At 40.8% G+C, this 27,487-nt stretch overlaps 1 protein-coding gene across 1 annotated transcript in view; it reads right to left on the bottom strand.

Annotated features, from left to right (window-relative positions):
* The window catches only part of inpp4b (inositol polyphosphate-4-phosphatase type II B), a 187,820-nt gene that overhangs the window by 139,311 nt on the left and 21,022 nt on the right, over positions 1–27,487 (bottom strand). The window contains exons 3-4 of the mRNA XM_085356898.1: positions 12,979–13,097; positions 4,018–4,134 (exon numbers count right to left, since the gene is read on the bottom strand). Coding sequence (XP_085213024.1) covers positions 4,018–4,134; positions 12,979–13,097 — 236 coding nt within the window. The remainder of the gene's footprint in view (positions 1–4,017; positions 4,135–12,978; positions 13,098–27,487) is intronic.

Here is a 27,487-nt window from a genome sequence, read left to right as displayed (position 1 = left end):
GCCCAGCCGAGCCGAGGAAATGTAAGCGCAAGAGCTTTGGTACAAGGAAAAAAAAGAAAAGGCAGATCTATTGCAGGGGCACTATGCAAGGCATTGTTTTAATGGTCACATTTTTTTTTTAAAGCAGTCTGCGTAAGGTATATGGGCTCTGCTGTGTGTGTGTGTGTTTATTTAGTGGAATGAGTTGAGTGAAGCATATCAAAATATGCTAAATAGGATCTGTCTATAACACTGTTTTTAAGCATAAAGCTCTAAAAGCAAAGCTTGAGTGAAATGTCGTGTGCTTTATCAGTGATACTTTTGACAGTCTGACAGGAGCTATTGAGAAATATCACTCACAGAGACAGAGTGAAGGACAGACCAGAAGACAGACGCTAAAAATCCCTAAATACTGAAGCACTTAATAAAATCAAATATTTTGTCCACAGCTTGTGCATCAAAGAACTCTTGACTGACACCTACCATGAACAATATCTTTTTTCTCCAAGGCTTTCTTAAAATAATATATAAAGGCAGTAAATATTTTACCAACATCAGTAATGTATCTTAATATAGTAGTCATTACAATGTTCATCTTTTAAGATATTTCTTAAAACTCCCAACGGTAACACAAGCATAAAAACTACCCACAGGAAGTTTCTGCAACAGGCAAATGGCCCTGCTGCCAGATCCACTAGCTAATGCCATTACACAGAAATCCAAGTAAATGGTTTGACACATTTAGGTTAAAGTTAAACCTTCAGTTTAAACTGTTTAAAACTCTTTGATTATTTTATATCACGGGGCAAGAGACAGTAAGATGCAGCAGAGCATGCTTTAACCTTCATATACGGGTCTTTTAACCTGAAATTTAATGATGCAGAACACACAAAAATTAAAATATGCAAACTTTTTATACTGTTGTCCATGTGCTACAATTTCATCTGCACACTGAAGCTGTCCTAGGTTAACTTTGACCTGTTACAATTGATTTCAGACCCATCGAATCAAGCAAAATTGTGCTTTTATAGGAACTTTAAACTGTTAAACTGCACATCTCATGTCTGTGTGTGTGTTTTCAAGTGGCAGCGGTGACACGGGATCTTGACAACATCACAAGAACTGTCTGTGTTTCCCCCAACAGATGCTCAAGTTCCTGCAGAGTGTTGCTTTTTGAAGAACCGTTGAGTAATCCTGAAGCAGTGAAATGATAAAACAGCGTAGGAGTGATCATATATAGCGCCAAAAGGGAACAGAGGTCGGAGTGTGCCTTGACGCAGACAAGAAATCTGCACCTGCAATGTACTTAAACAAAATTAAACAAATCATAAGTTAATTTCTAGAGAAGTTATAAAGAGCTATTGTGAGCTAATTTAGGCTAACCTAAATGAGAGTTAACTGAGATTAAAATACAGCATAAGAGGGATTATGGGGGACATAACTTCATAAAAGTACCTGATCTACCATTTCAGTGAGTGTGGGAAACGTGCAAGTCCCACGCGCAAGGTTTCTAACCAATGCTTTGAATCCACATACTAGTTTGCAATAAGCCTTTTTTTTCCATTCTTTTGAGGATTGTTTGGCAGTGAGGACAGTGTTTAACGGTTGTAATGGTCATACATGCTTTTGCATTAAATCCTAGAAGTTGCAAAATGTTCTTGCCAATAAATCATTAAATCATTGTTATGTTTTTAACTGTTATGTTTTTATGCCTTAGGTAAAACAGGATATGATATTATATGATTGTAGAGGTTTTTGCTCCAAAAATGTGTTACCTAAAAAAACCCTTTCCCTATTCTCTGAACAGAGGAGTAATTATTCATTTATTAATATCAGATAGGCTTTCTATATATTTTTTGGTTTTTGCAAGGAGGGACGTATTGATTTGGGGCTATTCTGAATGCCAGCATGACAGCTACTCTTGTTCCCCTGTCAATATTCTCGCCTCTGTATCGTAGAACATATAGAAAAAAAAGGGAAAACCCCTAGATCTGCAATAGACTGGTGACCTGTCCAATGTTGACTAGGACACCTGGGATAGGCTCCAGCTCCTCTGCACCCTTCATCGGATAAGAAAATAAATGGATGGACAAAGTGCGGTTAAACCCCGCACCTGTTTTCCTGACTGTTCCAGTTAAGGGTCGTGGGGGAGTTAGAGCTTATTGAAGTGAGAACTATCCATTGAAGTATTTTGTGGTTAACTGTCACTGCTTTTCTTAAACAAGCCAGCTTTCTGTCCAATCAGCATTCACACATTACTCATAGTGTTGGTGCCACAGGGCTGTACTGTTGGTTTTTTTGGAGGACTGCATGCAAGCGCATTTGCATAGCCTCTGCATAGGTTGAATTCCCATAATCCCTCTCTCTGTGTAACCGGACTCCTACGCAAACCAACAGCAACGCAGGATCTTAAATCCCACGTTACAACCATTGAGGGAAAAATTAATTCAACTTTTGCAGGAGAATGCCAGGACAGCACTTCATGACCTGAGAGGTCGGGTTTTACAATGACCCAAACCTTACAAATAAATCAATACTAAAACGAGTGAAACAAACAATAACTTGTTTTGGAACAGACCGCGTCAGAGTCCTGACCTCAAGCTGACTGAGATGCTTTGGCATGATCTGAAGAAGACTGTTCGATCACAAAAAAATAACAGAAATGTTAATCAGTTGAGATTATTTCATGAGATCAAGAACAATCAAAATTCCTCCTCAACGTCCAGTTTCATATGGGGCAGCTGTGGCTCTGGAGGAAGAGTGGGGTCACCCACTAATTGGACGGTTGGTGGTTCAACCTCCAGCTCCTCTAGTCTGTTAGTCAATATGTCCTTAGGCAAAATACTAAACAGATGCATTCATCAGTGTGTGAGAGTGAGTCTGACAGATTAAAAACGTTCTGTTCGAGTGTGTGTATGAGTGAGCGAAGGTATTTTTAGTGTTAAGTGCTTTGAGTTGTGAATAAGTTAAGAAGAGGTCATTGTTCCTGACGGTACTAAACTCAAGGGTTTACATGGTTTTTCCAGCCTACATTGCTCGTGATGACACAGAGCTTTAGTAACACAAAAGTAGAGCTATTAGAGATTTTGTTTATCTATAATTTTGTCTCGGTTGTTGGTTCCAAGGGTTTGGCAACAGGAAGTGGAAGCCACAGGTGGAAAAACACATTTGTTTTTTCACGCCAAGTCAAGTAGCAGATCATTAAAATAGGTCATTTCAAGTTAGCTACAGGCTGCGTGCATCCACACAGTAACTGTAGAAAAAAAGTGGGCCCAGTGTGTCTGCGCACCAGAGCAAACACAGCTCCGGTGCGCAGACACACTGGGACTGCATTTGCGCTACTGCTGGCCTTGTGCCAACACAAAATCAGAGGCCTTAATGTAATACATTTGCAAATACTAACCACTAACCACTGCTATACTGAAGTCCTAACTCATCAAAAAAAAAGCTCATGAATGTTTCATAGTAAGTTATGCCAAATTAAGATCTTGGCACGCAGGGTTGAGTGGGGTGGCTGATTGAGATCAAACGTCGGCGCACACTGAAAAGCCTGTTATAAAGTCTGTTTTAAACGTCTAAATCAGAGGGCCCGGCCCATTCAGGATTCTATGTCTGGCTCTCTTTTCCATTCCCACTGATGTGCCGATTGGTTTTCCCACGGGATCAGTGCCATGCACGGATGCTCACTGAAGGCTTCACAACCTTTTCCTTCAAAACTCGAGGCAAAAAGTTTTGGTCTGAGACTGATTGGAACGATACAGCCGTGATTCAGTCCTGTAAATCAGCACGCAACTCTTTGCACCTCCGAATAAGCAGGATAAATTTAAACATAATGAGATTCTGAAACCGGATTTCTTTTAATGATCATCCCCCTGTATAGTTTAAAGCTCGGTACAGCAAAACCTCCACTCGAGAGATGTGTTCAAAGCCAGTTGTGAGCAGGCTGTCATCGTTACAGCTCCCCGTTTCTCACCCACTGGATTTTTAGCATGCACATATGCGACGCACACACATGCAGAGCAAAAAGTGTTTACTCACTGATTCCTGGGTCTTGTCCTTTGCATCATACACGCTTAGCTTGACTAGCGTCTCTGGGCTAGCAGGATACTCTGAAGGGAAGGTCACCCCCGTCAGAAACAGTGGGTCTTTGTTCGCCTGGCAAGAGAGAGGGACAGCACAGGACTATGGTGAGATATAGTTTGCGCTCGTGTGTGTACACACATGTGCGATATCCACATTTGCACTGCAACACAGATGTGAAAAAGCAGGAAGCTGAAGAGGGGGAAAAAAGGAAGAGGACTTTTTTTTTTTTTTGCTGGGTAAATGAGCCAGCAGCTGAGCTCAGTCTGCCCTCTTCCTCCTCCTGGCATTTCTCTCCATTCCTCTCACCTCTCCTGGGCACAAAAGCAGAAGATAGAGCTCTCCCTAGTGGGTCTACCTGGAGGTGTGGCATAAATACAGTCTGCCAACTGAGGCTGCAGATCAGGAGCAACAAATGTTGACAGGTAAGCTGGTGCAGTGGCAAGCAGGCAATAGGATTAAAGCAAACACAGCAGACAGTGTTGGGCTTTCAAACACCAGAAGGCAGCATGGCATTAGCCAATATTTGCTCACAACCTCCCTCAAATCGCAGGACCCAGTCACCACCTTTAACTTCTGTTGTGCTCGTTTGAGACTTTCCTTTCATTTCCACACCTGCTAACAAGGGTTCTGAGTGCTATTTGCTTTTACATCAAAACCTTTCTAGAAACAAGACGCGACAGCAGCAGACAAGCAGTGTCATGAAATAAGACGAGCCTACGTGCTGGGATCTGCAAGGTATGATTTATCAACAACATTTTTGAAAAAGGGAAATTGGTGGTATTTTCTGACAGCGTCATGGTGATACGCCTTTGCTTCCGTGATGTATCAAAACAAAGGAAATCATTGTTACATACAAAAAACACTGTCCTTAAGGGACCTTTAGGCATATTTTAAACTGTTATAAAAGTTTTGTGTGCAAGACGATCAATAGGATGAGCTTTCAGTGTTTAATTCTCTACATTTTGTGATCGATTCAGCGATCCTTGCCTTGTCCATCCCCGCTCTTTCTTTGTCTTTCTGGAAATTTCTGGGACTCTGAGCTACATGTTACTGGCAGGGGGTAGCTGGCCCCACCAAAATGCTGCGGGTTTATTGTAATATTATAGCTGCCTTGCTTCGCTCCTCTTTGCTCTCTTCTCCTTCCTTCACGCCTATCAGTCGCAGCAGGGGGTGGGCGCCCTCCCTCGCTGAGCCTGGTTCAGCTGGAGGTATCTTCCTCTTAGTATCTTCCTCTTCACTTTTGCCTGTGACGGCTGATAGGGAATGGTTGAATCGTTGTTTTTCTTTGTCCTTTCCTTACAATATGAAATGCCTACTGCTGTGAATTTGTGCCATGAAAATAAAATGAAATTAAACTGCTGATCTGTCTAGGGTGTGCCCTGCCTCCGTCCTATGACAGCTGGGATAGGCTCCGGTCCTTTGTGACCTTAAAGTGGAATAAAACGGTGTCATGGTTCCTGAGTCTCAGACCCAGCGTTTAGAGCTTTTGTTGGCTTGTGGGGATTTATGTTCAGCTGCTTTCTTGTTTATTGTTTACTGTTTATAACGTAATTTCATATTCCCCCAGGCTTTTCAGTCTCTTTATTTAAGTCTTTTTGTATTTCTGCATCAAGTTCATACGTTTGAATAATTGTCCCTCGTTAGAAGCTTGCTTTCTCTTCTCCTCCTGTGCTGTGAGTCCTACGTCTGGGTCTGAAACCTGACGGATGGATAAGCTGTGGCATCTGCAGTTACCCACATTTTTATTGATTTTTCTTTTTTTATATCAGCAACTTAACATAGACCATGAATCAGGTGACATTTGTGTAACCTCGCTTTTTCTCTCCTCCTCTGATTTGCTGCTTTGTCAGTGGGTCAAAAGTACTGAATGTCATTTGCAGTGAGGCAGCAGCAATATTAGCATGATATTCAACCTGTGTGTGTGAAATGTATTTATACACCTCTCCTCCATTCTGCAGGCATGTGACACTGAGGTAAATAATAGTGGAATCGCTGCCTCAGATCTGATTATAGGTGTGTTAAAAGTTACACTCAATAACTACTTTATCTGTACTGATTAGATAAAAAGCCAGAGAATTTAGACTCCGAGTATGAGGCAAGTAGACACAGTCATTTATAATTTATAGCAATAATGCCTCTGGTCAGACCTGGCTGATAAAACTTTTAAGGCATCTCTGTAACATTCATGAATTACTTTAAAGTAAATCCCGTTCGTATCAAATGTTTGCAAAAATAAAAGAACTTTTTTTTTATTGCAATCTGCAATAAATTCTACTAAAAACCTGATTGGCATTCAGAGACCGCAGCCCTCTAGTAAAGCCAGTGCTCTATATTATATTTTTTGTTTTAAAGAAGTGATTCAAATCTTCACACAAAATTTATAGTTGACTTTTGCCCCCCCTCGTATTCCTGCTGACAAACAGAGCAACACATTTTATTCCCTCCAACTCCAGGAATAAAGCGTATTGTTCCAGGAGCTGAGGGGCTTTCCTGAGAAGTCTCAAGCAGTGTTTAACTACTTGCTGTTGTCTATTTGAACCAATTCAAAGCATTCTGTTTACACTGGGGGTTTCCTGTTCCCTCGCACAGCTCTGATGGGCGTCTCTCGAACGCAGCCCTTTGGGACCGTGTGGGGACAGATTGGAGACTGGTAATGAGACTGATACAGACAGACTGGCAGCTATGCGTGAATGTCTGAACACACCCTTAAGTTTGAAAAAAAAAGCACAGCATAAAAAATAAGACTACACACTACTGAACTGTTTTGTGCAGCTGTTACATAGTTATAGTGGTTATAGATCGTGCAATGAAAAAAAATCTGCAACTATACGCATGGAAGCAAAAAAGCATCTTAATTAAAAGCTGGCCACTTATTCCTTCAAGGTCATTTTCTTTGTGGGCTCTGCACCATTTCCAGTGCTTCCACAATTTTTATAAAGAAGACCCGTCCATCACGTCTGACTACTTGCCCTTGCGCATTTGCAGTTTTGCAGCAACTTCCATGCCAGAATGACCCAACCTTCATGTCTAGAATCATTACTTATGATGAGAGCTGGGCCTGGCTCAGCTCAGCGACCCAGATGCTAAACAGCAGTCCAAGAGCTCTAGTGTCCAAACTTAAAGGCAGAGCTTCAAGATCAAGAGCGTGACAAGTGAACAGTGCTTGTCTTTATTTTTTACACTGAATTTTCTCCTTGTGTCAGAGTGTCGACGCAGCTTCGCCTTGACATCACAGAGCACTGAAAAGGCTAGGACTTTTTGGCTAAACTAGAAGAATCTTTTTAGCTAACTACTAGGGGTGCAACAATATTCGTATCGATATTGAACCGTTCGATACAGTGCTTTCGGTTTGGTACGCATTTGTATCGAACAATACAAAATTTTTAATTTATTTTATCAACTTTTCTTCTGACCATGCTGTCTGTGTTGAGCGCTCAGTGGATCTGCGTTCGTCTACTCCGCCTAGGCTGCACTGTTGAGCGCAGATCCACTGAGCGCAGCGCAAGCTAGCAAGACAGGAGCTAAGCTCGTTGCAACATGGCAACTGCCTCAACGCTACCCGAAATTGAACCTCCCCCCAGATCTGGCGTTTGGAACTATTTTGGTTTTCATGTGAAGCATGACCCTGATGGTAAGCGCCTCATGGACAAAAGTAAAACAGTATGTCGGATGTGCCATGCAATGCTCAATTGGTGGGAACTAGTGCATTAGCACAGTTAGCTTGTTAACGTGTTGATGCCGTCCAGCCCCACGCACGGGGCGATCCGCGGTAACTTGTTAACGGAGATTTTCCGCGTTATGGCGTTAATGTCCTTTCAACGAGATTAACGCTGACAGCACTAGTGGGAACACAACGAATATGACTGCACATTTATACCGACATCATCCTAGTGCAAAGACAAGTGGAAGCAGACAAAAACAGCAAGCACGCATGCTACAAACTTTACCCGAGTCATTTAGACAGCCGTTAGCACATGATTCTCCTTATGGGGACCTGATATGTTTAATATGCTGCTGAGAATATAGCCCAGAAGAAGCGTATAGTATAGCTTTTTTTTGGAAAGAGACATTTCTCTGTAATAAACTCTCTTTTCCAAAGATGAGTGATTTCTCGATCAGATAAATTTATTTATTTTTTATTATTTTGTTGTTTCAGCAACATTAAATTTAAAAACTGTACTTTTGAGTTATTTTAATAAATGACAAATTAAAAAGGCATGAACATTTTTTTGTATCAAAAAAACATCGAACCGTGACACCAAAGTATCGAACCGAACCATGAATTTTGTGTATCGTTGCACCCCTACTAACTACCCACCCTGTGCTGCCAGATATGCTTCCCTTCAACTGTCCTCTCCCCCAAAATCAAACTGCAGTCGAAGGGTGAGCATTTTAACATTGTGGATGAGATACAGTGTGCATCACTGATATGAGACAGGCACAGCGTGCAGAGGAAGACTTCAAGAGAATAATCCAAATGAAGCAAAATCAGTGGAAGCCGCAAAAGGAGGCAGCTATGGACTGGATAGCTCACAAATTGAAATTAGGTTTCTGCTTTTTTTTTTTTTTGATCACAGCACGTACCATCAAAATATGATTTCCTGGCAAGCGGATAAATTATAACAGCGATTTATTGCACAGACCTTATTACAAGGAGGTTGGTGGGTGCAAGGCCGCTAGAAGATGAAAAGAGTTACTTCAGCACTTTGACATACCACAGATTTTTTTAAATAGGCAATATTTCAAAAGCAGTTAATTATGTCAGTTTATAGTGTATAGAGAGAGGAAAATGAAGCAGAGAATGAAGGGTATGATATGAACAAAGGCCCTCAAGTAATCAAACCACAGGTGTTGTGGTTAAATACTCTGCTGAGATTCTTTTGCCGCGTGTGTTCAGGTGTTTTCATCCATCACCTAAACACGATAGTTTGTTATTTCTTCGGAATGAGTTTTTAAAAAAAGTCAACATTGAATGAATGCTTCATCTGCTTTTCTGTAGCTCTGCTGAGATTGACACATCAGCCGAAGAGCCTTAGACAATCCAGGGTTTTCGGAGCTCGGAGAGCCAGACTCTGAAGTCTCCCTAAAAACAGCAGTGCGCTTAACACACAAGGACAGAATTATGTGTTTAACTGCACGCTCACACACATACACACAGACAGAACGCACAAAAACCACCTCCTCACCACACCACTAACCCCGCTGATCCTTCAGAAATCTACGCCGGGCTGACAGAGGGGAAATAAAACAAGTCTATTGCTTCTGATTTCATGTCTCTAGACGCGGTAATATTAGTCTTGACGCCTGGTGCCATTTTGCCACCCAGCCATGAAGCTGTGTGGTTTGTGTACACCGACGCTCTAAACACAGCCTGATTGAGCACAGTAGGTACACACGCAGTGGAATCAATGCACTGCTTTGAGCCCAGAGCAAATGGGGATCTTATCTGTACTATACACTGACAAAAAGACAGACTTGACCATTATACTCGAGAATGTGCAGGTACACAGACATAATCCGTTACACCTCCCTCTCTGGCACGCTGAATATGCCTCATTCAGACTTACCAGCATGCTTGGCAGCCTCGGCTACAGCTGAATCTTCTTAGAGCTGCTGATGGGCTGAGATGAGCTAAAGTGGTAATGCTGTCTCCATTTACACAAAGAAGTGAGCCAGGCTGTCATACAAGTGGTCAACATATGCTATGGGAGACAGCTGGCCCTCTCTTGTCTTTTTGTCAGTCTGGGTTGCAAATCTCTGTGGAATAACCAATTTAGGCCATTAAGAGGGTGTGTGTGTGTTTGTGTGCGATTGGGCAGAGGGGGAAGTGCAAGTACTCTGGGTCGAGTTTCCTTGACCATTCATAATTACATATACACAGAGAGAGTAGACTTTTGGACTTGTTCCAGGCAGGGGTTCTTTGCTTGACTAGCCTGACATCAAAGGCTGTTTTATCCCCTGCCTTTGCATGACGTCAAATCCCCTCAAGTACCACCACTTCTGGACCCATTGCCCATGTTTAAGGAAAGGGATTTTCCTACACAGAAGTATTAGGGATTGGCAGAAAATGCAACTTTTTCCATCCCAATTTCTGTCTCTTGTGTCAGGCTCAGCACAGAGAAAGCATGCACATGTGGAAAACAAAGGACTTACAATTTCTACAAAAAGGACATCTCCTTTCTCTGAACATTTGGTAAAATACCAGATGGCATTTTTCTGTGTCTGTATGTGTGTGTTGGTAGCTTCAAATACAATGTGACCAAAAACCATTTTTTCAGCATTTAAGCTGTCACTTGTCGCTTTTCTGTTTTACCAACCGCAGGTTAAGCTGCAGTATCCGCACTGAGACATAAATCTGCTTATGGAGACAAAATGGGTCAAGTTAAAATACAGAGTCCCGGTTCTGTACTACAACCCCAGTTACAAAAATGTTGGGATGTAAATAAAACAATGCAATCCACTTGAGCCCACTTTTTGTCTTCCTATTGTTTCAGGTTGCAATGTTTTTGTTCTTTTTGTGACTTTGTCTCTTTAAGTTATATACAGTGTTGGGAGTAATGAGATACAAAGTCACGTGTTACTGTAAACACACTGCATTTTTTCAGCAGTAACTGCATTACAGTTACAAATATGTCATTACTTACAAAGGTGCACCAAACAAACATGCACTAAAAAAGACATGAGTGCGACGGTAAAGTGGAAACTGCATGCAGGACAGACAGAAGCCGCATTATGCTGCTAACACAACTTCGCCTCTTTGCAAGCATCTGCACCAGCATGATAACGCTAAGCTAGCCAAGAACCCAGAGTAACGTTCAAGCTGAGTGAATGCTGACCCCAGACCATCGGACAGCCTGATCTTCAACAGGTAACAAAAGCAGTAATGAGCAGTCAGGTTGGGGCCTCCATTTACACCTGTTCATGTTTCTAAAGAAGACTCACTGTGGCGATCGCTTTAAAGTCTTTTTGTGCTGGTTTTAATCTTTGCTTTGTGTTCATACTTAAAAACTAAATGAAAAAATCGTATGCATGTCATCATTAGGATAGGGATTTGTGTTGGTGTGTGGGAATGTATCCTGTAAGTTTATATAGTTAAATGCTAATTATGAGACAATGGGTTTCAGGTGAATTTATAGAGTAACAAGAAAGTAATGTAGTGACTAGTGTAACAAATGACCTCTCTGGCAAGTAATTAAGTAATGTGCTGCATTCTTTTTAAGAAACATGAGTAATGTAATCCATTACTTTTCTTGAGTAGTAATCCCAACAACGGCTCCAAAGAGCTCTTAAAAACACCTGGAATTGTTCCTCTTGTGTTTTGCGAGTCCCTGTTCTTACTTCCTCTGAAACATGTGAGTGGTGAGACATAAAGAGTGATCATATAGCTTTCATAAAACAAAGAACATTTTCCCCCTGACCTGAGCACGATTGACGGGCGGGACCAGAGAGGCTTTGTAGCACCTGGCATGCTCTATCATTTATCTTCTAAATGAAATCTTTCTATCACATACAGCATGATAGCACACATATTACACGAGCAAGACTTCACACAGCCAGCCAGGCCCGGCGCTCGCAAAGCCGACAGCAGCTGTTGAGAGAAAGCATCCTGGGAATGTGACAACAGTGAAAACACAAGTGCTGTCTTCAAATAATACACATAGAGTAAGCTCCCCGGGGCCTGCACGCCTGCACACACACACACACACACACACACACACACACATGTCTGCCTTTGGTCATACAAGTTAATAAACATTTGTTTCTGTATTAAGTGTGAAAGCCTACAGGCAAGAATCCCTTGCTCCATTAAAACTTCAATCAAAGATTATTTCAACAAGACATATTCTCTTCTCAGTTTGGCTTCAAGTCTGAGTCCAAATAACACTAATATTGGTTTTCTGATTGATCCGGTTTCTGGGGGGAAATGCTAAATACACTGGTTTATGTAACAGAAGAAATGTTCACTTTTATGACACAATCCAGACTAATAAAGTGAATATACGGACAGCAAATCTACCAGACTCTCTGTAAGGGTGCAAACCTCTCTTTTAAAACACACTCATTAAATCACAATGAATGGGTACGTACCCTTTTTTTTGTGTGAAGACAAAAGCAGTTCATATCCTCAGATCATACTCCAAATCCTTAACATTACAGCCATGAAATCAAAACTCCAGCAGCCTTCAGAGTGTCTGCAGAGCTGGCTGAGCCAGCATACAGTGTCCTACCACATCCTGTCTTTCCACTCACACATGCACAAACACACATACTCTGCTGCTCCCTTGACTGAGGGGAAAAGCAGTTGAAATCAGTCTTTGAAAGAGACGGTTATGCTAATTTAGCTTTACTGGATTAGGAGGGAAATAGTGTCTCCTTTCTATGCGCCTGGAAACTTTGCCCTCATATGAGGAAGGAGAAGAGAAAAAAAGGACTGTGTGTGTGTGTTGGCCTCTGCACATGTGTGTAGGTGGGTGTTCCAAAGTGGGACGGGGGCAGCTGTTGCTGCCCAGAAAACACTCATGTGGCTGCTGTCTCAGCAACAACACTGTCACGGTGGAAGTAAAAGAAGAAGAATTTAAAGAGGTCAAAGAGCGCAAAACACTCTCACTGTTTTACCCACACACAATTAAACCCACAAACGCATACTGTATATGTACTGTAAATGCATGATTGACACGCAACACAGTCACTCATGTGAATGTCTGGACTCAGCTGTCACTAGAAATAGAAGGTTAGGGCTCATTGTCTGTTCCAGTTCAGTGAGTCAGATGGAAAAGCAAGGTTGATAGAAAGGAGGGCAGACAGCGATGGAGAGAATACCAACGGAGACTTGGTGACCCAGAGATACGGCAAAACAACAAACATCATAGGCCGGAGACAAGCAAGAGGATGGTGCGTGTGCGTGTGATGCCTTACCTCAACTATCTCTGTGCAGGCGTGAGACACGAGGTGCTGCTTGTGGGGATCTATGACAGCCACCTGGACCAAAGCATTGGGCTTCCTGTCTCTGCCTGAGGCCACCAGATCATTACAGGCTACACAGAGGAAGATAGGGAGGAAGGGAGAGCCGACAGGGAGCATAGAGGATGGAGAGAAACAGGAGACGAGAGGATAGAAGGGAGGAGAAGGGGATGAAAGATGAGAGGGGAAGATTTTCCTTTAGGATATAAAGTGAAGTGACACAAATCACATGACAGTGGGTCAAAACATGACATTAGACTGTAGAAAATACTAACAGTACAAGGCAACAATAATATAATATAAATAAACTATATTGTATTATAATAATAATAACATAACAACAATAAACTATACAAGAAGAAAGGAAAAAACAGCCAAGGTAGCTTTATATATTAAAATTCATATGTGAAAGTGCAAAACAACATCACAAAAGACCCAAGCAGCTACACGTGCTGCATGTTAGGACTAATTCAGTGAGTTTTAGCTTCCAGTGATTCTAAAAACACACACATAACTTAGATTAAACAAATATGTCACATTCGTTATGATAAAGATAACATGATATTTGAAAGCTCAATCGATGTGTTGTCATGTTTATTATTTCAATATATTTCCAAAATACTCTTAAATATTAAACCTTAATCAAGAAGTCTTACTTTATGCATCAAGACCTCAAACCCCCAAAACAAACTCATCTATGAGAAAGGACATCTGACTCAAGGAACGAACCAGTGTCGTGTCGAGACATAACAGACATCTTTTAAATTATATTTTTAAGTGCCTGCAGCCTGTTACTAAAACACTTTGTTCCCATTTCTTTAGTTGAATCTGCAAAACATAAATTGCCAGGAATAAATTGTATTTTCGCACCAACAAGGTGAGTCACATAGATCTATTAGCTGAAAATCGGGCATATCTTGGCATGCTGTGCAGTGTGTCCTAAAATAATTTGAAGAAACTGGACAAGTGGAGGATAAAAGAAGAAGTGGCAGGTCAAAAAAAAAAACAAAAACCTGAAAATGATATATATATATAACTGATGTCTTTCAGTCATCTGAAATGCATGTCCTTAAGACATAGGAAAATAAATCCAGCAAAGACCTGACACAGGACCTTAAAGATTCATTAGGCCCTTCAGGAGATCCATCTACCGTTCACTGAAGCCTCATCAAAAATGGTGTCAGTAGAAGGGTGTCTGTCAAGAAACCATTAAGGAAGGGAAGCAGGGAGAAAAGCCTGAAGTGTGTTAAATCACAAGATCAAGAATGAAAATCAGTGGAAACAGGTCTTATGGAGTAATGAATCCAAATTTAAAATTGTCCAAATTGTCGTCAATATGTATGAAGGAGGTAAGGAGAGCGGTGTCGTTAGCCACGTGGAAAACAGAGTGGAGCCTCTGTTAGGATTTAGGGCTGCATTTCAGCCAGTGGTGTTAAATTATGAACACAGAAAAGTTCTGTCATTTTTTTGATCTAACATGCAATAGAAAAACCCAACAGTCATGGACTGGCCTCCCCAGAGTCCGAGCTACACACAGCCAACATCCCAAGGAGAGCTTTGAATGTCCTTCAAGCAGACTGGAGAGTTATTCCTGACGAAACAAGAAAGTTTTCCTAAGAGAGTTCAGGCTGTGTTGAAGAATAAAAGTGGTCATAACCAAACAGAAGAAGAATTTTCAGGTATCTTTGCTTGAGTAGTTATTTTTTGGGAACTTTTTACTTTTATTTTAAAAAGAACTACTTTTTTTATTTTCCTTTTTTTCTCTGCTAGTGTTCCACGTACCTGATGTAAGCTGGGTACATTTATTAGAATTAAACTTTATTATTATTTTATTATTATATAAATATTGGACAAGGCTCAGGTTTTGCTGCACAAAAATAGCAGGTAGAAACGTCCTCCAAAGAAGTACTTTTTGGTTTCTGTACTTTGAGTACATTTCACAGCCTATATGTTTACTTTCACTTGAGTAAACGTATAGGCTTCAACTTCAACTTATACAACTTTTACTAGTATCTGTACTTATACTTAAGTACAGAATGTCTGTACTTTTGCCACCTCTGCCCATTTTCCTTGCAGAATAAACAATGAGGGTTGGTTCAGGACTTTTACACAGCACTGTACTAAAATTGCTGCCTCAGCAGTCAATTAAAATGGCAGCAAGGCAAGACAAACTCCCCCCCGGCAGTGAGATATCAGCTTTATGATGGCTTTCATTTCTGGCATCAAAAGCAGCCTGTCACTCAGCACTCATTTCTTTCAAGGACAGGAAGAATTTTTATCTCACGACTTCTGTACAGCAAATCAGGTTGAATCAGAATCAGAATCAGAATCAGAATACTTTATTGATCCCTGGGGGAAATTATTTTTTGTTACAGTGCTCCATTTTAAACCAATGAATGGTTCCGAACAGCAGCTCTCTCTAGCATACTATAAGATGCACTAAGAACACTCGCTGATGCCAGCGATAATCACAACTAAAATGATAAACACGAATCCACTAAGACAACCTTGTGATCTCCTTGGTAGAGTCAGATGCACAGCAGTGAAGTCAAACAGCAACAAAGCTTCTTGGTTTTTCCTGAATATTTCAAAGCATGTTATGTGAGGTCTGGAGATGGAAGAATGCTAACGTCTGCTGTTATAGTTTTTCAGCACATTGAACAAAAACACAAAGGATGTGACTCTAATGTTCACAGCTGCTTCACATGAAAGCTCAAAACCATCCAGCTCGGTAAATTACACCATATGGCTCTGAAATTATGTATTAATTAGCATTTGTATGCACTCAAGAACAGTAATGACAAAAGTTTGTGAACCTCCCTGGATGAGATCCAAAAGCTGCATTTTATCTGTGCAGCACAATTCGGGCATGCAATGAGTGGTCACCTTACATCAGTGTGCAAAAGAACAAAACAAAAAATATAACCTAAGACGTATGGACAATATGATTCAGTGGGTGAAACTTTATGAAAAAGGCATATCTTCATGCGGTATCTACATCAGCCTAAATATAATGTTTAGGCCAGTGTTTCCCAACCTTTTGGAGCCACGGCACATATTTCACATTAGAAAAATCACACGGCACACCACCAAACTAGGGTCTTCATGTGGGTCGGAATTTTCTCCAGGACAGATTGACTACTTTTTCTTTTCAAATATTTAATGCCCTATAACGCCCTGCCACTTCTCAGAACATGGCTAGCGTGTAATTTCTTCTTCGTCTGTTTTACTGGCAGTTGGCGACCCATTTAATTAGAGCTGGTAGGCAGTGTTGCCAACTCCTCAGTAACGAAAATCGCTATTGGCTGTCCTAAAAGTCGCTAGAAGTCGCTAAATGACATCATCGCCTAATTTGCATAATTGGTCATGCCAATCTAATTGTAACCTATGTTGTTGGAGAGAGAAATAACATCGTGGAAGAGACATAAAGTGAGTAAAAAACGTCCTAAATGCATTTAGAGTTTATTTAGAACTACAAATTAAATTTCTTTTAGCAATTATTGTTTTTTTTAATGTCACAATTCCAACCCTGCTCCTTTACCCGGGCTTGGACCGGCAAAAGTGACCCGAAATAGGCACTCTGGTGGAGTTGCTTTGTGTGTGTGTTTATAAGTAGTTTTAAACCTTGTGATCCACAAAACAGCATAAGAGTAAAAGAGTAAAAGAATAACTGACTGCATTACAGCACCCGCTGCTTGTTGAGAGTAAAAGCGATACGCGCTTTCACGACTTTTTTTTAGAAAAAAAAGTCGCTAAGGGGTCTGAAAACTCGCTAAATATAGCAACAAAGTCGCTAAGTTGGCAACACTGCTGGTAGGTGTACTGCCCTCTAGTGGAAGAGAATGTAAGTGTTCTGCCCGGTTCTCACACCGATCGCTTAGAGTACTAATCGCTTTGATCTTATGTGGGCCGGAACAGTAAAACGACATGATAAATTTGTAAAATTGGAGAAAAAAGTTCTGGTAGTTCAAAATATACAGTTTTTGTTAATTTACAAAAAAACTTCTGCTTTTTTCTCCCATTTTTTAAACAGAAATTTCTATAGCAGATTAAAAAAAAGGGAACTTTTCTGTCATTTATTTGTTTATCTGTTATATTATTATTTTGTTGTACCATAAATAGCAATTGGGCTGCGCTGTTTATCAAAAGGAAAAGCTATAACAATAGGGTCACATTCACATTTTCCAAGGTGGGATGGGACTGTTTGCAGAGTCTGCCCCCCAAGCATTAAGTTTGACACCCCTGGTTTAGATGTACTTCTAACATAGTGAAGTGAAAAAGGATGACTAAGTGTTTTTGTGTGTAACTGGTATTTTTATGCTGTAAAACACCTTCTAATATATTACAGGGGGGCATCCAGGATATAGTAAACCTCAATTTATAAAGACAAATTTACAGACACTGTGATTACCACCCACTGAAAACAAATTCAAAACCAGGCATTTTCCAACAACACTGGAGAGGCAATGGTGCTGTCAAGGTGACTGTCGCTGGCATTTTAAAGAGCAGCATAAAAAAAAAAGGAAAAAAAGACAGGTTTTAATGAGCATTTGTCACAAACTCATCTGCAAGAAAGCAGGGAGAGAAAGAAAAGAATGCTTTCACCATAAAAAATGTAAGCTTTTTGTGATCTGCGCCTTTACTATTCCTTTTCAACCTATCTTGATCAAATAAAGCAGAGAAATATTTTCTTCAAGGTCGACTAAGAGCATGAAATTTTAAAAGGGCTTCAGTTAAAGGTAGGGTTTGGATGGTAATTCACAAAACAAAGTGACAGCGTGAAAGTCTGTCGTGTTTCACAGAGAACTATTATTAAAGAAAATCTTACAAAAACCTGCACCCAGTTCTCAGTTAACATTTAACATCTATACAGTAAAAAAACAATATACAGAAAAAAATGTGTATTTCATACATTATACAACAGTCACCATAACAGTTGGTGACTTTAACCATAATACATGATGAGAGGCCAGAAATCACACAATAGTTAGATTTATGAAGAAAACTTACCTCTTATTTGAAATGAAGTATGTGTAGCAAACAATAAACATTAAAGTACATGTTGGTGTGTTCGCCGTAGATTTCTCTGTTTAAACTATGACACCTCTGACAGGCCTTATCACTGCCTGCTAAAAAGCTAAACTGTCATAGTTTAAATGATCAGAAATAAAAGTCATGTTGTTTGGACTTCCATAACACTGGCAACCCCTGGCCTTTAAAGATGGAGACTCCCCAATGTAAAGAACCTGGGAATGATCTTTGAAGGTACTTTAACCTTTATAAACAAGTAAAACTAACTTTTTTTGAGTTTTGGATACTTGTGAAGGTCAAGCTGTTTCTTTCCTAGAAGAATGTGAAAAGCTTATTCATGCCGTCATGTCGCTTCATTGAGCCAGTTTTAACAGTCTTTATTTAGATGGCAGGCTGTTGTTGCTTGGTTGACTGCAGTTGGTCCAAAAATGCAGTTACCCAACTTATCTGGCATATGCAAGCAGGCCCACGTATCGCCTATATTGACTTCCTTACACTGAATTCCAGTCAGGCTTAAGATTGATATTAAGATTTTATTGCATGGGCTTGTACTTCCTTACCTCTCTGATGTTTTAAGTTTCCACATTCCCACTTCATCCTAGTTGTCCCGAGGTCCAGATTAAAACAAAGAGGATTTAAGAGCTTAACAGTACTGTTATTAAATTATACCACCTGTCCTTCCATTTTTAATTCACTGGCCTTTACTTTGGACCAGCTGCAATCTATAATCAATCTGTTTTAAAGTAACGCATTACTGTAATCACATTACATTTTTTAGCAATGCAGTAATATAACAAAAAAACTAAATTCTACAATTAAACTGCAGTTACAATTATGTACTTCTGTTACAAAGGTTCTTCAGTTGTCTGCACACCGGGGGGGGAAAAATTAAATAAACATGCTTTTTTCTTCCCTCATAACACAATCAGCTCATTTCAGTTTGTGTGTGGGTGGGTGGGAGATATAAACATTACTTTTATTTTTATTTTCAAAAAGGATGAGAGCATGATAGTAAAGTGCAGCAAGGGCTTGAACTTCAACAGGTAACTGTTCATGCAAAAGTAGAATTACTGTGCCAGTTACTTTTTAGTCTCTTTGGGCTGGTTCTCAACTCTGTGTTGTCGAGTTTCTGTTAACTTGAAAAAAACCTGAGGTTTATACAGCTAATTATGAGACTGCATTTCACGTCATTTTACAGAGTAACAGGGAAGTAACATATCAAGTGGTGTAATGAATTCCTTACTCTGGTTAAGTGATGAAGAAAAGCAATGAGCAATGTGTGATACATTACTGTTTTTGAGTAAGAAACACTGTTTACAAGCATTTGTCAAAGAATGGGTCATTCTAAACAGCTCACCGAACTCTAGCATGGCACTGTAATAGGATGCCACTGTTGCAACAATTCAGTTTGTGAAATTTCTTCATCTGCAGTTATTACTCCTGTAACAGCTGCTCACCCACAAAGTGTTCAGACCATGTAAAGTTGCAGAGCTGCCTCGGTGAGTGTAAAGTTTCAAACCTTCTCTAGAGTTGACATCAGCATAAAAACCGTGTGGTGGGAGCTTCACAGATGTAACTGAATTAAAACAAACTGAATTACCAAGAAAAGAAAAAAATATGTCTGTGTTTAACTGGGTCGATACAAATGATATAAAAATTTTTTTTAAAATATCTAAGTTCTGTAGTAACTAAGTATGGGATACAGTACTTTAAAAAGCCTCAGCTGCACTTGTGGATATAGGATTCAAAGTTAAAGCTCGTACATTACTTAAGCAACTCGTTCTGTCAAACGATTCAAACACAGCAAACTACCTCACACAATGTGAAAAAAATATTCTATATAGTTTGATTAAGGAGCTCAAATACCTGATTGATCATAGAGAGGAACAATATTTATGATGACAATGTTGTTTGTTGTTTTGCACAGTACTTTAGTATACGCTTATTTGTTGTTTTCATTTTAAAATTGTTGATCAAAGAAAGGGAATCTGGTATATCAGAAGGAATAAACTCTTAAACCATCACTCATCATGTTGTGGTTCTTCCAAAAGAGATCCACGAGTGGTTAAATCAAAGAAATGGATGTACACCGGAATCTCACACAGCCACAGAAAGAAGGAACAGACACAGGAATATTTGAGGAAATCCTTTGCTTTAGCTCTTGATAACAAAAAAAAAAAATTACAATAGGTTAAGTAAAACATATTTTGGCCCGAATAAACATTCAGAAAAACAACATCAAGACACCAAAAGTTTTTTAAATGTAAATGAGTGCTTTTCAAAAGAGTCAAATGTGCTGCATTGTACATTGCTCTGGATCCAGAATCTGAAGAGCCTGTGTCAGAGGTACTGATAAAAATAGCCCATCTATTACATCCAAACCCTGTGACATCAATTCTGAAATTGACTTTTGATTCCATTAGACTAAATCAAATTTGCTAATTCCTCCACTTCTCCAGGGTATGTCTCATCACGAGACTCACTTAAGAGTATTCAAAATACAGCATTTCATTCTGTGATATTACAGTTAAAAGTTTTTTGCTGAAACCATAAACAACCCTGTCTCCTTTTTCTTTAGATGAATCACTCTGTCTGTATTTACTATAGAGCTGCTAAATTAGTCTGTGAGTGCTGTGCCACAGCAGGGGACCATAGAGTGAATTATGAAAGGAAATAACTCAGTTTACAGTAAATGGACAACATGCAGCCATTACAAGGCTACAGATATAAAAGCAGCAGAAACAAGAAACCTCTTTGTTTACCAGACTTCAGTTAGAGCTTTGCATGTTCATGGATTTTTGGATGTACTTTATTCCGTGTTAGTACTGTTTTAAAATTGAAAAATAGTATCATAAACTAAATAGACTGGTGCCTTTAAAATGTTTTTCTATTCTACCTGAGCACTCAAAACACTTTATGCCTCATGCAACCATTCGTACCTTTTCCTCAAGTAAATGTGGTATTAGTATACCAAATATGGTAGTAGATGACCTTATCTACATCCTGCCCATAGATATAAACTAGTAAGAATATTAGAGATGTAACCATGTCAGTGAAGAAGATAAAAAAAAAGTTTTAGTTAAAAAAAAAAGAAAGATTTTAAAAAAAAAGCCCGTGCACACAGGTTTTGCCTCTGAAGATTCACTGCAAGATAGAAATCCCAGAAAGTTGGCTTTCAAAAATATACTCAAAAGAGAGCCCACCGAACGAAAAGTTCTACAGACTGATTAAAGAAAAATAAAACTTCAAAATGATGGAAAGAAGAAAGTGTGGAGAAAGAAGAAAAGCTCATGATATTTCACAACTCAGGGATAATTATCCAAGAGAAACAGCAAAAGCAACCAAGGGTCTAGAGGTGAGAAGTTCTCCACTGGTCAAATTAAGCACTTGAACTCAGTTCAGCTGAGCAGCTAAACTAAAAGGCAAGCAAGACCCCAAAGTAAGAGATGACTGTTATGTGGTAACAGTGAAAGCCTGGTAAAGGGCATGTGTTATTAACTGTGTTTTGTCTGTTTTCTTTTCCACAAAATATTAAGATGACAGCTTAGTTTGAGTAACCTGATGAATTTGACAGCTAAAGTTTCGTCACTATGTGTTAAAAGAGTGTATTAAACGATTCAATCAAAGCTGGTTAGGTTTTTTGTAGTAATCACTGTTTTTTTGCATTCGTACCAAAATACAGATCATTAAATATAAAGATGTGTAATTACCCAAACATGTGTGGTCTGGACTGCAGTTATAGCAGCAGTTTGACAACTGAGGAATTTTATTATGCTTTTATGTTTAATATTCAGTTGACTATTATTTTAAAATGTCTTACTATGGCTTTATGGATACTTAAGTAAGCAGCTGGGTCTAATATCCTAGCTCATAATCATCTATTGAAGAGCCTAAATCCTAATGCATACTGTAATAGTATGCACTTTGCACACTCTTGGGTTCTTACCAAGATTTCCAACATCTCTCATATTGTTATAGCCTACTAAGGGATTTCAGATGCAGCCTTGGTTAGCAACCATCATTGTACTCTACTGTAATTTAAGACACATAAACTATACTGATATTTGACTTGTGGAATTTAGAAAAGAAAGAATAGCACTTTTAATCCTCCTCAATTGTCTCTGAACCAGTTGATTAATAGTGGCTTTCCAAACCCAGAGCAACACCACTAGACTGAGGTTTAACTGAACTCACTGTCACTACAGATGACTTATTCAGCTGTTTGGAATACTTGGATAAAAGCTGAGTAAGATGTGATGGTGCACTTGCACTGCCAGCTGGGCTGAAGCAGCCCTTTCATCGCAATCTACCTTTCTGCATTTCATTTGATAGCTTAAGACAAAATTATAGATAAAGCTTTTTGAACAAAATTACAAGACATAATCTGACTTTTGCTGTCAAATTTTGCCTTAAAAAGTCACCGATTCAACATATTTTTCCAGGTATATTAGAACTTGTTTCCGTTTTATGGTGCCATGGATGTATGTAGAAATGTTCTCTGGAATAAAGGGCAGAATAGCTGCTTGTCCCAGCCACAAAAACCAACAACAGCGATAAAAAAGACCAGCACAGAGTAAAACAAGCAACTAATTAACGCATTAGATAATAACAGAACAGGGGCCATACTTAAGATGGAAGACGGTATACTTTGTCATGCTGACAGCTAAGCAAAACCACACAGCAACAGAAGGCTAAACTACACTAACTGGCCACTAAATGAAGTGGTGTATATAGTATATGTTCAACTGCTCATTAAACACATGTACAGTTAACCAATAACATGGCAGCACAATCATTTGTTTAGACATACAGATGGCCTGCTGAAGTTCAAACTGAGCAACAAAATAAGGAAGAAAGTAGATTTCAGTGATTTTGAATCTGGCATGGTTGTTGGTGTCTAGTCTGACTATTTCAGAAACTGTGGATCTACTGGCATTTTCCCCACAAATCCATCTTTAGAGTTTACACTGAGAAAAAAAGAAGAAAATATTGCAGTTCTCTGAGGAAAATGCCTTGTTGATACCAGAGGTGAAAGGAAAAATGGCCAGAATATACAGGAAGCAGTAGCTCTGATAACCAAATGATATGACCAAAGGTGGCAGAAGAGCGTCTCTGAATGCACAACATAGATAGATAAAAATAGATAAGCTACAGCAGCAGAAGACCACACTGGGTGCTACTTCTGTGAGCTAAATCATCACAATGGAGCTCGGTGCTAGATTTAATGAGTTTTTGAGTTTTCCAAGTCCCTCAAAATTACTTCCTGTTTCATGGTGAATCGCCATACCACCAGAGTGTGCCGTTCAATATAAACTCACAATTTTCACACTGAAGCATCATAATGTCCTGATGGTTATTCTCACCACTTTTGAGGTGGATGTGCTCAACCTGTGAAGAGCAGCACATGCAAGTATAAGACATGACATTTCGTGTTGACTCTAGGTGGCGCTATCAGTGTGTTCAGGGTGGGACTCTTATCATGTCTGCGAAGTTTGGCAGCGGTTGGACAGGATTTCTTTGAGTTACAGCAGTTTTGTTCTTCATGGTGGAACATTGAAATTCATCGTCCTGCCAGCAACAGACAGTTTTGTGTTACAGTTTTCAATGTAACACAAGGCCAACTCCTTCAGGCTTTCCTGGACAAATTTGAGGTTGCTGGGGTCATCCACCTCTACGCTGTATCCCAAAGTGTAAAACATGACATTTCCTGTTCCCACTAGGTGGTGCTGTCACCAGTGTCAAATATGGCAGTTAAAATGTGTTTGGGGCAGAGAAGTTTGGTCCAGATTGAACCAAACATCTGTGGGAATGAGAGCAAATGTAAATGATCAAAATTCGCTGTGGCGTCACGGCCACGCCCTCTCATGAAAACTCAAAAGCTGCACAATTTAATATGGCTCAGGAAATGGCTTCATTTAACAACTCATAGGTGGCTCTCCAGAGCAATTTTGCCCCACATGTGTGACACAATTAAAATATGTAATTTTTCATCAGACCTGACGAATGTAAATAATTTTATGAATTTTTGAGCTTGTCTAGGCTAAAAAAAAACAACAGCTAATAAATAAAACAATTCCAGTAGGGCTTCTTTAAATGCTGATGTGAAATTATTCTTCTTTTGTTAATTGAAGGACACAACAGAATAGAAAGTCTAAGAGTGACACTTCAAGGGTATTGTGGTAACAACCAAAAACCATGGGGTTTATTCAAGCAGCTGACTGTGGATCTAAAAAAAGAAATAAAACTAATTGGCAGCTACAAAACAAGAGAAGGTTAGATCAAAGTGCTTCCAGTGAGAAGTTTCCATTGTCTGAAATGTCATTAAGAAATGGCAGTTAAATTAAACTGTAAAACTCAAGATAAACCAAACAAGAAAAAGACAACTTTCTGTTACAATTACATATCTGTTTGGTAGGCAGAGAGAAAGCACCACATGAATGCAGAGAACCTGCAGGAAGGTTTAGCTGACAGAGGTGCCGGTGCACCGTTCCACTGTGCTTATATCAATCAATCAACTTGTCATGATGTGGGCGCTCACACTGAATATAGAACCTTGGATTAATGTTAACTATTTGCCATTGCAACCTGGTTTCCAAAAAGGCAAAGAAGCTGTGGATGCTGCAGAATGTAAACATAGTAGAAGAAAAAACATCAAATATTCAAACTGAGAAACAAACATTCTCTCATTTTAAGTTTTAAGCCAAGAAGAAATTAGATTTAATGTGTTAAGGTTCAATGCAGGGGACTCAAACGTGGGACTCCTGAATCAGCTGAACACAAGGATTTATTTACAGAGTTCCCCAGGTGTATATACAGAGAGTGATGGGCAGTGCTATATACAACAATGTGAGGGACGGGGCTCCAGGGAAATCCAAGGGGGAGTCACTCGCTCTCCAACTCTCCACATACACGACTGCAGTTCCCTTCTTCACATTTGACACACAGATTCACACGGGAAAGGTTATCCAGGGGGTCTGTAGATGAGGAACCAGGAATAAGTGCGATATTCACAAAAGACACTTGACTTATCTTGAGCTGTAGCTTGACTCTCACTGACGCGTGGTAGACAACGATCCAGCGAAGACCAGCAGTCACCTCCTGGCTTAAATGCCGTTCACCTTGATGGGCATCAGGTGTGTTCTTTTCCGTGGGTGTGGGCCGAGGGCGTGAACCCACAATGAGTTCCGCCCCGGCGACAGAGAGGAGGAGAGAGAGAGCGCGAGAGAGAGAAAAGAAAGAAAAAGGCCGATCAGCGTCTCGCCGATCCCCCAGGCCGTGACATAATGTTACTACTACTTCTACTATTAATAATAAAAGTAGCCCTCCCAGTCCACCAAATACTGCAGGCTACGCCCGGCACTTGACGTCCATGATCCGAGAGACAGTGAAAGCCGGGTGGCCATCGATGACCCAGGCGGGTTGCGGGGGCCTGGAAGGAGGGCACAAAGGACTGGACAGGCAGGGTTTCACTTGAGACACATGAAACACGCTATGGATCCGCATATTTCGGGGCAATCTGAGACTGACAGAAACCGGGTTAACCAGAGAGTCTATAACAAACGGACCAATGAAGGTGGGAGACAGTTTCTTTGACTCAGCCCGGAGCGGAACAAATCTGGTAGATAGCCAAACCTTTTGTCCTGGGGTGTAGGCAGGTGCGGGGGTCCGGTGACGGTCCGCCAGGCGCTTATTGCGATCAGCTGTGCAAAGAAGGGCGGCCCGGTGGCTGAGGAGGTAAGACTGTTGTGGGCATACTTAACCCACGGGAGTTGCTCACTCCAAGTTGTCTGATTGGTGGATGCCAAGCACCGGAGGGCCGCCTCGAGTTCCTGATTGGCCCGTTCTGTCTGGCCGTTAGTCCGAGGGTGGAAACCAGAGGAGAGACTGACCTGCGCTCCGAGGGCATTGCAGAATTCTTTCCAGACCCGTGAAGTGAACTGTGGCCCCCTGTCAGAGACAATGTCCGTGGGGATCCCATGAAGGCGAAACACATGGTTAGTCAGGAGTCGAGCTGTCTCTAAAGCAGTGGGGAGCTTGGGAAGGGCGACAAAGTGAGCAGCTTTCAAAAAACGATCAATGATAGTAAGGAGGGGAGGCCTGTGATGAAGTCCATTGCAATGTGTGACCATGGGCGGCCAGGGGTTGGTAGAGGTTGGAGTAGGCCGGAGGCTGGCTGACTGACGTGGTCCTTAGCTAAAGACGGCCACCAGGCGAACCGTTGGAGGAAGGCAATGGTGCAGTGGACCCCAGGGTGGCAGGTGAACTTGGCCGTGTGAGTCCAATGCAAAACTCGTGATCTGACAGTAGAGGGAACAAAGAGTAGGCCCGGGGGACCTGTACCAGGGTCCAGTTCCGTTCGTTGGGCCTCTCGAATAGCTGACTCAATCTCCCAGGCTAGGGCCCCGGCAACACACCTGGAAGGAAGAATGGGGGCGTCCTGGGCAGCGTCTTCGGAGGCGGCAAATTCACGTGAGAGGGCATCGGGTTTGACATTACGAGAGCCGGGTCTGTAGGTGATTGTGAATTGGAATCTGGTGAGAAACAGAGCCCACCTGGCTTGCCTGGCGTTGAGTCGTTTCGCGGACCGGATGTATTCCAAGTTTTTGTGGTTCGTCCAAACCACGAACGGTTGGGCAGTTCCCTCCAACCAGTGATGCCACTCCTCTAGGGCCAGCTTGATGGCCAATCGCTCTTGGTTCCCCACATCATAATTTTTCTCTGCAGGAGAGAGACGATGAGAGAATTAAGCACAAGGATAAAGCTTACCGCCTTGTCGCTGGGAGAACACCGCCCCCACTCCTGCGTCCGAGGCGTCCACCTCTATGATGAAGGGTTGACTGAGATCGGGTTGGATGAGGATGGGTGCAGAGGCAAAGTGCTCCTTCAGGCAAGAGAAAGCCTGGTGAGCCGGTTCATCACAGCGGAAGGGAACCTTGGGTGAGGTGAGATGAGTCAGGGGTAGAGCGAGCTGGCTATAGTTGCGGATGAAACGGCGATAAAAATTAGATAAACAAAGACGAAGTGGTTAATGAAGTCCCGGAGTATGTCGTTTACCAGGGCCTGAAAAATAGCTGGGGCATTGGTGAGACCAAACAGCATGACCAAGGTCAAAATGACCAAGGTGAGTGTTAAAGGCTGTTTTCCATTCATCCCCCTCCCTTATTCTTACCAGATGGTAGGCGTTGCGCAGGTCCAGCTTAGTGAAGATGGTGGCCCCCTGTTAGAGATTTTCTACATTATACATTATAACCAAATCTCTATAATACAATATAATCAAGTAAGCCTTATATTCTAACCAAGTAAGCCTTATATTCTAACCAAGTATGCCTTATATTTTGTGTGTTCATATATTTTCACATAACCAAGCCTATTGTTGAAGAATCACCTAACCAAGTCTATTGTTAAAGGAAAACTGATGCATTCCTCACCTCAG

Source organism: Diplotaxodon limnothrissa, linkage group LG6, assembly GCF_057381915.1.
Source record: "Diplotaxodon limnothrissa isolate DT_005_m linkage group LG6, D_limnothrissa_male_GT1.1, whole genome shotgun sequence".
Classification (NCBI taxonomy): domain Eukaryota; kingdom Metazoa; phylum Chordata; class Actinopteri; order Cichliformes; family Cichlidae; genus Diplotaxodon; species Diplotaxodon limnothrissa.
Note: the sequence above shows the minus strand (reverse complement) of the source record. Positions and strands in the feature narration are given on the sequence as shown.